The 13,081-nt window shown below is 44.7% G+C and overlaps 1 protein-coding gene across 3 annotated transcripts in view; it reads right to left on the bottom strand.

The window, feature by feature from the left end:
• The window catches only part of LOC116489552 (deubiquitinase DESI2-like), a 75,086-nt gene that overhangs the window by 33,088 nt on the left and 28,917 nt on the right, over window positions 1-13,081 (bottom strand). For all 3 annotated transcript variants that reach the window (XR_004253298.1, XR_004253299.1, XM_032187979.1), the window contains exons 2-4: window positions 7,582-7,654; window positions 6,172-6,265; window positions 4,977-5,118 (exon numbers count right to left, since the gene is read on the bottom strand). Coding sequence is in view for 1 of the 3 variants with exons in the window: in XM_032187979.1 (XP_032043870.1) it covers window positions 4,977-5,118; window positions 6,172-6,265; window positions 7,582-7,654 (309 nt within the window). In the remaining 2 variants the exon portion in view is untranslated. The remainder of the gene's footprint in view (window positions 1-4,976; window positions 5,119-6,171; window positions 6,266-7,581; window positions 7,655-13,081) is intronic.

Raw genomic sequence — 13,081 nt, 5'->3', positions numbered from 1 at the left:
TCTGATAACTCTGATAAAGTTCCAAGATCAGCAATCTTTAAGGTGAATCAAATCTGTACCTCTTAATTCATTTCCTAATTATGATGAGCATCAACTTCATACCTTGCCAAAAGGGCCCATAAGACCTACTGACTTTATTGCTGTTCTACAGCTGGCAATTGGAATAAGAGAGGCTATCTTCCCTGGCTCACAGAAGCCTCGCTTCTTTGATAATTGCGTGCCATGTGTCCTATAGCAAGGTGCTAAACAATTTATTTAAATATCAAGCATTTCAGTTGCTTGGCAGTAATCACATTGGTGAAGGGAAAAGGAGTGGTTTCCTTGAGTCATTGCACTTATCTTCCAGTTCTGGTACTGATTCAAAGGTGTTTTTCTCCCTTCCCATGGTGGTTTGCCCTTTTCTGAGGCATGCTGTAGCAGCAACTGTCGTCACTCTGGTAGGAACAGGGCTCCATAACTTATCTAAGATAGGAAACTTCAGAAGCATGGAAAATTGCTGGTGGGAAGTCAAATGAGTCATCTTCTGTTTGTGAATGGTCTAAGCAGCAGAAGCTTTCTCTGAGTCTTTAAGTCGCAGTGATAGTGTCCTTACACTCAGTACTGAGGAATATCACCAGACTGGAGAAGAACCTGAACATTTTCTCCTTCCATCCTCCTTCTGATCCTCCAGTTACAGCTGTTTTCTCTAAAGATGTCCTTGGGCACTGTACACTCACCATATGCCTACACATGAACAGGGCTCATTCTTACTTGCCCCCATTTGAACCCCTGACAGTCAACCTTTCACCTCCATGTGTGTTTGGGGTACAAGTTGTGCCAACTATGCTTTTGCCTTACCTAGTATCTGACTTTCACAGGTCCAAGTTGTGTTTAAGACTTAGAGTAATCAAGAGCCATGCTCTGCAATGAAAAGAGAGCTCTCTGACAGCAATTTCAGAGTTCCCAATATCTGTGTGCATCTACCTTTATCTATGCCCAAAGAACAGGCTTGGTGATAGTATAATTGCATCTGTTTCTCAGCACCCCAAACACACTATTCACAGCAAACCTCCTTGCTTCCTGCTGCTGTAGTAACAAGTGCTCTTGAAAAGCCATGGCATGATTGTGACCTCAAGCCTGCAGGTCCTTCCTTCCAGACCAGGAATTACTTTGCGTTTAGCTTTCTACTGAAAGCACAACTATATTCCTTTCTCTTTACATCTGCTTTACAGGAATTTGTAACTTCTGTCCTTGTTCTGAAAACCAGGAAACTCAACAATTCACATTATGGAAAGGACTAATTATTTTAGCCTCTCTTTTTATTTTTAAAGGCTTTTTTTTTTCCTAATGTTTAATAGCCAATATTTTTCCATCTGGGAGAGTTTAAATAGCCTCTTTCATCAGGCAGGGCAACTCATAAAGAACATAAATATTTTGCTGTTCCTTGAAGGGCCATTTGTACATATTGCTGGCATTGTTAGGAACACAGTGACTGAACACCAGATGATCAAACAGAAGGACTTCACCCAGTATTGATGTGGTCCTAACTGCGTTCTCCCCACACACATAATATTATCAGAATGCTAAAATCCCTGCTGTGTGCCTGCTGCACCACCTCCCTGAAGTGCCTGGAGTACTGACACACAGCAAGGCACAGAAGCTCAGAACAGCACAAAAAGCTTGGGCTTGGCTGCTGGTGGCCTGACTGATTTTTCTTTGCAGAAATCATAGGCACAAGTCCCCTAAAAGGAATGCCCATCCTCCTGGACAGTTTCTTCAGAGAGCGTGGTACTGATACTGCTTGATTTTGGTGACTGTCAACATAAGCAACATGAAATGAACAAGCTCCTTGTAGGCAAGTTGCTAATTCCAATTTGATGAACCTCTTCATTTTAACCCACAAGCAATTTGCTTAAGCGGTTTTATAAAAATGGGTACCACGGGACCATGTAGCAGCAGTCAGAGTGGCTGAAACAACACTAACTAGATTTTCACTAATTAGATCAAGCTCCCTCACCTTCCCTCACTGACAGATTGTGAGGGTAAAGGGAGAGCACCAAGGGGTATTAAGTGATGTGTGTATCAACTTCCTTAAATTGAAGCCAGGTACATACACATGGAGTGCATCTAATTTCTCTCTGATGACTAACCACCAGGAAATTCTGCATGATATTACAGCAGAACTTCCTTCAAAAGTGTAGTGAAGATGGTGTGCAGCACTTACTGGGCAGAGACTTACAGTCCTGGGTAGTTCTTCACTTCTTAAACATTCTAAAGTTCCCTGATGAGGAAATATTTCTCAGAAAATCCACAGGAAAAGATTCCTGATCACACAGCACCTTCACTGAATCACACTCTGAGAAAGCTTTCTCCACGAAACAGCATCGGAGAAATTGAAGTCTGAACTTCTGCTGCTGAAACCATGGCACTCTCAGTTTTCTTTCCACGGGAGTTGCTTTGTTAATAGATCCATCCTTCTTTGATCCAGTCACTGCACGTTAGAAGGCCATGGGGAACTGGCAAAGTAGGGAAGAGATCTAAGTCTTGAGCGAGTCCAAACACGCTTTGCAGTCTGCAGCAGCGAGAAAGGAAAATTCAGAGCTAAGTACCAGCAAGGGAGTAACAAAGCCCCTTGTAACTCACAAGTGAGCGTGGGCAGGAAAATCAGAAGGCCCGGAAAGGATGTGTGGAATTGCAGGGAGAGGCTCAGCACCACTGTGGCACATAACAGCACAGCTAGATGAGTTTTTTCCAGAGGTAAGTATCAAGAAAAAGGCATGCCCTGTGGTTCAGTAGAGTTTTTCTGCCTGTGCTGGACCTGCTGCCATCCAGGGATTTTTCAAGATGCACGGCCAAATGTTCATGACATAGGTCTGGACATCCCCCTAACCATTAACGTAGTCAGTCTGCTTTGTCTGCTTAGACAGCAAGTTTTGTAACTGTTGAAGACAACAACTGCCAGTTACCATGGTGAGACCTGAAGCATCGTTACATTAAATATGAATTTAACAGAAAAACTGTTCGTAGGCAGTAGATGGAAGATTTTAGATATATGTTCTATTTGCTGAGAAAATACTATTACATAGGACAACAAAACAGGAACTTTGAAAGCAAAGTCCTACTCCTGTGATTCCAGCAGTCCATGTGAGGATGAGGAACCTGGCCTACAGGTGTCCTGTATGGATCCTAATTAGCAAGCCTGCAGCCAGTGAGGAAGTTCGGAAGGTCAGGCACAGCCCTCAAGCACACGGCCGTACAGCCCTGTCTCAAGGCTTGCCAGAGGCATTTGTGAGAACACCTGAACCCACACATCACCACAAGGCTCTCGAGTTCCAGCTCTGATAGGGCTTGCTGATAGAGAGCAATGCAAGCCACAAGGCAGCTAATTAACCTTAGCGGATAAGAGCTTTTATGGAGAAATTTCAAAGCACTTTTCAAAGGAAGGAAGTCATCCAGCATACAAGAGGGGACAGTCAGGCACAAAGCAGGGATGTGACTTGCCTGGCAGTAGTCAGGAGGCTCAGAAGAACCTGAAGTCACCACGCTGCTCATGCTCTGGGGCAGATTTATTCTGCCAAACAAAGCTTCTGACAGCCTTTGTTTTAAATCTTTGAATACTTTTTCCTGTTTTCTGTTTTTAGCTACCACATAACATTGCTGTGCATAAATAGATGATGATGATTTTTATTGCTGGGTCACAGATGAAGAGTCTGAAGGAAAGGACAATACAAACACTAAGCAGATTAGTCTCAGAATTGGTCTCAGAACACAAATCTCAGTTCTTCCTTCTACCCTCTATGGTGACACAGCTTGAGAGCCACATATGGTGTGGTCAATGCATTCTGCTTGCTTTTAACAGCTGAAGGCTGTACCTTACAGCTCTACATGACAGGGATAGGGGCAGTCTAATCTGGGGGGGGAAGGACAGGAACAGTGTTCGGGTTTTGTTTGTTTTTAATGGAAACTACAACAACAAAAAGAAAGTACCAAGGATGTAAAGTTAAGCAAGTATTCAGATGTTGGGAAGTGAGAATAGAAACTTCCATTGCTTTCAGCTCAAACAGGTTTTGTCTTAACAGATTTCAAGCTGTCTTTCTCCACATGGAGTAGATTCTATCCTTGCAGTTGCCATAAAATGCCTATGGAAGACACAGAAACAGTGGCATTGTTTTTTGGTGGTGGTGGTGGTTTTGTTTGGTTGGTTTTGTTTTGCTAAATGGAAGGTCATTTGCACTTCCTTCTTTTCATTTCTTTTCTGGCACTGCGTCAAGATCCCAAAACCAGATTTACATAAGTGCTGAAATACACGTACCTTAATGGAAACATGCTTTAAACATCTCAGCTTTTTTTTTATTTGTCAATTTAAAAATTAAATAATCAATATCTCAGATTAGGAAAGAGGGTAAATTTGCATTTCTCTGTGCTTCAATCATCTCTGAAGAGAAATAACAGCTCTGTTAAAATTCACAGCGTTTTTGGGAACATGGAAATATGTAAGTACCAAAAACAGTTACGAGAAAAATGAATACTTTTTTGTAAAATGAGTTTTAGATCGTGCACATTAAATAAGGAAAAGGAACACTCACTTCCTGAATGCTGCAACATTTTGTTAGCAGAACACTGAGAAGCCTCTTTTATTCCTTTTCACATCATATAAGGTTGTTTATGTTCTTGCTATTAAAATGGTGCACATCTGCATGCAAGCCAGGTTTGTCTTTCCGTTTCCTGCTCAGCAGCCTATTCAGTGAGCCACAATGCAGGCAGTCCAAATTTTACCCACAGTTTAGACCAAACCTGTGACAAACCTGATGCATCTCCATCTCCTAACCCCATCGTTTTGAACAGCAGCTGGTTTTCAAAAACATTAAGGGCAGAGACAGGAGAGCTGACTACTGACTCTGAAGTGGCAGGCTGTGCTGATCCTAGCTCCCCTTCTGTACTCACTACTACAGATCTGAAGCAACAAAAAAGTAGAGAAAGAAGACAGTTGTGCCCACCTCAGCCAGAGCAGCAGAGAAGTGATTACAGTTCTTGTGCATCAGATGGTACGCGTTGCCTTTGTACTCCTTGCCCAGTTCTTCCATGATCTTATCCACATCTTCTTCTGTGAAGTCTGTGGTGCCCAAGGCAATGGATTCTCTAGTTAAGAACAAAACACAACAAAAAAAAACCATGGAAAGCTACAGTGCAGAGAGTGATACATACCCAGGGAAAAGAAAACAAAGCAATGGCAAGAAGGCCAGGTGTAAGACACTGACATGAATATCCGGGGCTATCAGAGAGACCCTTACTAACAAAATGGCATACTAATATCCTCAAAAAATATCCTTTTTATCTACAAAGCTGGTTACAGCACAGAACCAGTCCTGAGAGCCTCCTGCTCACACAAGGGAAGTCTCAGCTGCACGGGTCTGCTTGCTTCCCACTCTGCCCACAGCCCCTCTGCAGAAGCTTTCAGTAGGACAGAGGAGATGCTTTTCCCTTGATGGAGAGTGTTTCCACAGTGTGGGCCAGGAAGGAGCAGACAGTTCTATGCATAAACATATTGTTTCTCCCAATATTCATTCAATAGTGTTCATTCCTCTACAAGTCCTCAACATCCCTCAATGTAAACTGGCAGTGTGTGAAGGTCAAGTTCCAGCTGCCATGGGCAGTTCCTTGAACCACAGCCCCAAAGCCTGAACACCTTGAACAGCGCCTTAATGAAGTATCCTCTCAGTTTCCTCTAGCAGCTGGCCTGTCCTTTGTGATAGTGTAGCAATAAACCCAGGAGATGACTTGTCATACTCCATGCAACATCCACAAATAGGTGATGCTCATGAAAAGACAAGCTTTCTGTTCCCCTCTGCACTGGCTCTGCATAACACACAGCTACTCCCATTCTTGCTGACAGATGAAACCAGGAGTACAGAAAGCAAAGAAAATTGGAAGAGAGAACTACATTCATTTGTAAGGCATTTGTACACATTTAAACTCTGCCAAACACAGTTCAGCACTGCTCCCTGTCTGTTGTACACCCTTTAATCTGCCTTCAAAACCCCTGCAGGGCTGCCTTTGAACCAGGATCATGTAAAGGAGGGAGTGAGGGTGCTAATGAGAGGGAGAGGGAGACCCAGAGGAGAGGACTTCCCCTCTCCCTCTGATAGCTGTCATTGTAGGGGGAGCAGGGAAGACGTAGAAAAGGGCCCTTACTTGAATTTAAAGGTCTCGCCAAGCTCTACCGCACTGCCAGGTGTGATCTCGAAAATCCCACTGAAAGGGTAGGGATGCCCTCCATAGGCAAACTCTGATGAGGAAAGAAACAGACTGTGAGTAATCGAATGAACGCTGTGTCAGGAAGAAGTCTATGGCAGCTGTCTGCGTGGCTCAGCATCAGCACCAGGGGCTGGGCTATTGATAAAGTCAGCCTCAGCCAGTTTCTCTTTCCAGGTACCTATCAGCCCGAGGATACTCTCACAGCCTCAGCTCCAGAGCAGGCTCCACCAATGCTAATGCTAGTGGTTGCACAGCTAATTAGCAGCTAGTGCTGCTAATCTGCTCCTCAACACCAAGCAAGCTCTCCAGGTCTGTCTCTGCCTATACAGGCCAGTGGGAAGTTCTGTGGTGGAGGCATCTGGAAATACTGTGAGGCTGTCGGTGGTGGCACCGAGCTAGAAGAAATCTTTTCTAGAGTAGGGAGAAATCAGTCCCCTTCTTCCAGATGGCAGCACAGCAGGCAGCTACGGGGAATTCTTTGTAGGGAAAAAAAAAAAAAAAAAAAAAAAAAAGCTGATTACACACTGCTGCCTTAGCACATGGGCTGAGCCTGGAGGCCCCTCCGTGTTATACAGGCCACCTTGCATGGTCTGTGAAACCTGCTGTGCTCACGACAGAACACAGCACCCCAGGGATTTTTATCTGCTGCATGGCACTAGCTAAAAATACCATGAGTGAGGTAACCCCAGTCATTCCCATTTAACACTGGCTGAAGAGGGCAACAAGAAGTCTGTGATGCTGTTCCATCCTTTGGCTTTGCTGTGCTACAGCTGTTTTTCCAGATACCTTGGGTGCTGTAATCAGCCTCAACCCCATCCAGACCATTTCAAAAAGCCTTGCAAGACATTTTATTTTTTTTTTAATTCTGCTGTTTGAAAATAAAAATTTCTAAGATCTGGAGATGCAAATTCTAAGACTTCTAAAGCACAGACATTCATACAGAATTACTGCAAAGCTGGTTTATTCTGGCATGGAATTAGTACAAACATCCTTATGCAGGTTTTAAGACAGCCACTGATCTGCATCTCTTCCCCCTCCCCAGACTCTCCTCCTCCTTTGTTGCAGGTCTTTCCAGTGTTGTTTGGTCCTCCCTCCCTATCTGCCAGCCTGCTACACACCTGCACAAGCTATAGAGGCTGCAATTACATGCTGAAGATACAAAGAGCTACTTTATTCACGGCAGAACTGCACGAGTTCCAGCTGGACTCCACAATGGACTCTAAAACAAAGCTGGCTGAGTTTCTCACTCCTTGCCAAAAGCTATGCATTTGGGATTTTTTTCTGTATCAGACTAGCCATGCAATTTTCTCTCTGTTCTACAGGTAATGAAAAGGAAATGCTTCATACCTCTGCCGTAGATCTCGATGCCAGAGTGGAAGACACCAATCCCCAAGGTGGAGGTGTATTCATTTATCCAGTACTACAGTGAGAAAAAAAGGCACATTTGGGAGCATTAGCAGAAAAAAAGAAAAAAAAATACATGATCTTGCCCTGGGGCATATACCCCTATCTCCCTTCCTCAAAGCAGCTTCTCTTAAGGACAATGGTAATTTTGAAATTTTCCTGAGACAAATTCAGGTTCCTTATAGAGCAACAGAAGTGGGCACTGTGTTTATACAGCTGGCTGGGATTACATCTCCAAAAAAAAAATGCTCATCTAATCCTTTCCATGTAAGGCATTTTCCTATATTAAGATACAACTAGACCTGAACCTGCATAAACCCAGCTTCCATAGGATATGTGATTATTCAACTCTTTTTTCCCTTAACTAGCTAACCATTTCCCCTCCATTCCAATTTGCTCATCTTATTTTCAAAATACTGAAGATCATGAGTTAAAGCACTCCCAAATATTTTCTGTACACTGTTTTACAACACCTCCCAACATCTTACTTCTTAATCAGTTAGTTTTAGGCATGTTTATTTAGGCAATGAGATCTTGGAGAGAAATCTATTCCTCATGTAAGTCAGAGAAGCACCATTTAGTAGTTCGCTATATCTCCAAGATGACCACAACTTCACCCGAGTTTGAGACAAATTTTCAAGAGGAGCTGTTAAATGACTTTGTTGCTTTGGACTCCATCTCCTCCCCACTAAATATAGAGCAGAGGAATGCTACAGCACGCATGCACCGCTCCTCCACCAGCACTGCTCAGGGCCTGTTTCCACCATACTGTGAAGGACAGTGCAGACATCCAAGCAAACCCCAGCTAAGCTAATTCTGGAGTGGGAAGCCATACGGCCATGCCAGGGCAGTGCTGCACTGGAGATAACGAGCCCTGCTCTGCACAAGTATTTATTAGGTTAGCTGCAGAGCTGCGCTGCCACAGAAATGATGTCTTCAGGCAATGAGTGGAAACCGCCAGCGCCTGGTATATTTACAGTTCGCTTATGGCAGTGAAAATGCATCTCTACTAACTCTGAGCAACCCAATTCCTATTGCAATCGAGCAGTGCAAGGAAGTGAATGCTGTTGACTTATCCCTGCACAACAACACACCAGGCTCATTAAGCTAAAATTCCCTTACGGCTCTGGCAACGGCTTCAGGTGGAGCCAGAATCAGCTGCAGCACCCCTGGTGCCTGGTGATGCTGAGCTGCCACGGTACGAGCATGGACCCCACTGCTCTAGGCAAGCAGAGGTCTGGCACACTCCATCTACGTTCCTCACTCCGCTTGCTTATGCATTTTTGATGACTGCATTGAATGCGGTAGCTCTGTAAATCATCAGGAAACGCTTTCTGCACGACCACTGCGACTCGGGAAAAGCGTAGGCCCAAGCCTGACTTGACATGGGGTTGGTCAGTATTGATACCTTGAGCTGTGTCCCCCAAAACGCCCGCTTCTGGCAGTACAGCACTTTCCTTTCCCTTCAGGACACCCTGTAATGCTCCTTGTTTTTTGAGTTTTGGTATCATAAATGATGTGTTACTGCAGGACACCAGCAAACCTCCTGACCCAAGCTGGACCCCTGCCCACTGCTCTCTTCAACCCTCGTATCACCTCCACTTCTCTCTTCAGTGAATTACACAAACTCTTGGGGTTTTGGACAGATCAGAGCACTGGACTGGAGCTAGATTAAGTAGCTCTCAACCTCCGCCAGTTGAGATGAGGCACTAGCAGTGAACCCTATTTTTGAGGGCCACAGCTGGTATTTAGGGATAAACAGCCCCTTGCCTTCTGCTGCTCTTCCCCACATCCCTGCTCTGACTGGAGAGGATGACACAGAGCTGGAGGCTGCATGGAGGAACCCACACAACACCAGCCACATCTCCTGAGAAGACCAAAGCCCGTTTCTTTCTTCTCTCTCTTCAGTTCTCTTCAGACTCCCAGATGGCCTCAGTAAGCTTCAGAGAAGCACTGGTTTCCAGAGAGCCCCGCTGTAACTGCTCCCAGAGGGCAAGGTAAGGAGGTTGCCTTCGTCCCTCAGGCCAAGCTGCTGTCTCACAGCAGCACTCCAGGCACAACGTGCCCAGGTCACACCAGCTGCTTTGCTCAGAGGAGTAACAGCAAGCTTTATTTTAAGTTAGAATCATTCTTGCCAGTTATCAAAGTCAGGGCTACCTGCAGGGGCTGCTCAGCATCAGGCTTTGTACTTCAGACGTGAAATGGGAACTGAAAGCCACTTCCAGCTATAGCTCTTCCTTCTTCTGTGGCATCCAAACAACAAATAAGTAGAAAAACAGGACAAATAACGCACTAAACATGACCACCGTGTGTGTGCAGAGTGCTGTCGGGCCACAAAGCCCTCTTTGTCCACCACCCACCGGCACCATTCCTGTTCCCAGCAGAGCCACAGCCCCAGAACCACCCCATCACATGGACTCCTCTGCATTCTTCGCTATGAGTCCCTTTAACAAACTATTATGGACCTAACTTAACCTCAGCCACAGCTGAATTTCACCTGAACAGAAGCAATATGGGTTTAGTGCTTCCTTTCAGATAACCTTGACAACACAGGGGTGTTAGTGAAGTGGGACCTGATTTGCATCTTAGATAATACTGAGGATTTCTGTTTGCAGTGAACTGTTAGCAAGACCGAAATGCAAAGCAGCTCTGAATCACGGCTGCTGCTGTCCTCAGCTCACCCCCATCTCCAGGGTGCTGCAGAATCTGCCGCTGGTGTGCGACCGAACGCGCAACAAACGCTTCACGGCACTTTGGCACAGCCCACGGGTTGTCTCAGGAGGAAGCTGTGCTGAAGCGAACATGTCAGTCACTTGCTGAGCTGGAAGAGAGAATCCAAGCCAGATTTGAAGCCAGGTTTGTACACACATGCACGAGCTGGCCTCGTTTTCCAAGGGCTTTGCAGTTCTGAGCATAAGAATAGCAGCAACAGTCAGCAAATACTCATCTCTTGAGTAAATTGGCTATATCTTAGATTTAAAAAAAAAAAAAAAAAAAAAAAACACAACCTACAGCCTGTTCTGAGCCAGCTGAAAGAGCTATGGAATTGAATTCAGCAGTATCTTAAAGGGACTTGTGATTCATAGCTGCATTGCATGCTGCCTGCAAAATTGTGTCATAAACCCTGCAGAAAGGACTTGGAGCAATCTGTCTTGTTTCCACCTTCAGCCAAGACAGAGAACAGCTCAGAAGTGAAGAGAGGCAAAGAGGAAGGCTAGCCAGGCTTCACAAAAACTGGAGATAGCCCAGGACTCAAAATTCAGACCCAGAGAGGAACCTCTTCTCATTTTGCATTATACAAATTAAGAGTTTTTCATGCAAGTCCCTGATGAAGTAGAATTTGAAGTTTTCTGTTTTTTATTCAAGCCATCTCTGATTTCACAGTTGGTTTGGTTCAAAGTGTCCAGTGAGAGTTCAGATTCTGGTGGATACTCTGAGTCAGTTGTGTTATTCACTTTGTTTTATTTATTCTGTTTATTCATCTTTCATACTCAGAGATAGAAGTGAAACTAGGACAGCGAATATCCCAAATTTGAAGAAACAAAACTAAAAAGCTTCATTATATTGATATGCTTCTGGAAGGTCTGGGACAGAGGAGCAGATAGCACGATCCTTGTAGATTATGAACCAGTAAATAACCAAATCTCCTCCTCCATCTGCACATAATTCAGTAGCATTGCTTCCTTTTCCCTGCGAATCAATTGGCAAAACTTTGCTTCTAGGAGCAAGAGAACAGTAATGGGGGACCAGAGCTACAGATAATATTGTGACACTACTGGTGTGTATAGACAGTGTTAAGGGACTGAAGGAAATGGTCAGATCCCCTCACACTCTGCTAGTCTGCAGAGCATGAAGCACTCCTGACAACACGAGTCCCATCACAGACTATCTGCCCTACTCCTGGGCTTGAGTTCAATCCTCTCCTTTTTGAGAGCCAAGTCACATACCATCACACCAAGTCCTCCCTTGCAGAGGTGACATCTCCTGTCCACAGGATGGGGGAGCTGGCTCACTGCAGAAGAGACCCTTGGCTTGACAGATCCCAGGGGAGGACACTCAGGGCTCCAGCCGCTACTAGTGTACTCCATGACGGAGTTAGTCAGACAGCCAAGGAGCATTCCTTCACTCCTCTGCCTTTAATACACTACGCAAACTTCGTGCAAAATGTTTTTTCCTGGAGGCTTTGTCTTGGCCTTTGCAGTGCTTGGCCTCTGCTGTTAACTTACCTAGGCAGCTCCATGAAAACTTGCAGAGGAGCGTGAGCAGTCATAAATGCACTGAAAAAAAAATGCACTGATATGACTATCAGTCGTATCTCAAACACCAGAAAAATCCCTGCAACATTAAAGCTCAAACCAAAAGCCAGTATTAAATGCAACATCAGATTGATGCAAGAAGCCAGTCAGGAAGCATCAAAGTAGTATCTGGCATTATTTTCTGAGATTTGTTGATCCAGATGTGAAATATGAGAGTAGAAAAAAACATAGAGGTGAAGCTAGAAATCACTTCAGGAAATCCATCAATGAAATCTCAACCCTACACAGTCAGGTAGAAAATGTTCAGCAACTTCAGAAGAGTTTCACTGTCCCCAATACATTTTTCTGAACCAGGATCTTGGGCCCGTATAGGTGGAAGGAAAGAGCCCGAAACAGCTCACAGACTATTCCCTGAGCAATGCTTGTAGTTAGTGGTGAAGGAAGCATTATCTCACTACAGACATGCAGGACAGCAGGCTTCTGATAGATCTTTGCCAAGAGCCTTCAGTCATATTGCAGCAGTATTCACTCATGTCCTTAGGCATGTGCACAGTTCTGCCAATGTGTCTCGATCCTTTTGCTGTTCACTCCTGGCCTAGAGCTCTAGTAATAAAAACCCACTATCACGTGGCGTGACATCAAATTATACAGCACGGCTGCTGTTAGTAAGTTTTCTTTAGCAATTGGATGAGACCCAAGCTCATTTCAGTGTGACCTGCGTCTCTTTTACGCTCAGTTCTCCGGAGTTCCAAGGTCTGTAAATTAACCAAGTTTAAAATGCTATTTTCCTAATATGCCGTGAATACAGATTAAGCGTGAAAGGATTTAAATGCATTCAGGCAGAACAGCAACTAATAAAAAAATAAGAAGCCTAACAGGATACTGAGAGGAGGAGTGATGACAAAGACCTGTCTTTGGTACTTCATACCCGGGAAAAGCTGTCTGGAGAGGTGTTCACCCTACAGCACACACAGAACATGACTCTTCCCAGCCGGAGGATCACCTCCTATGCCAGGCTCTTTTGCTGCTGGCAAAAGGTATCAGTCTTCAAGGCCTCTGCTTCATGGGACAGGGTCTGGCAGCCCATCAGGCCACTCCAAATGCAATTAGCCAAAAGTGCCTGTTTTACTCAACCATGCTAACTTTCACTTCAATGTCAGATAATGACAGAGAAACACAATACTGCA

The sequence above is a fragment of the Aythya fuligula genome, chromosome 5 (assembly GCF_009819795.1).
Source record: "Aythya fuligula isolate bAytFul2 chromosome 5, bAytFul2.pri, whole genome shotgun sequence".
Taxonomy (NCBI): Eukaryota; Metazoa; Chordata; class Aves; order Anseriformes; family Anatidae; genus Aythya; species Aythya fuligula.
Note: the sequence above shows the minus strand (reverse complement) of the source record. Positions and strands in the feature narration are given on the sequence as shown.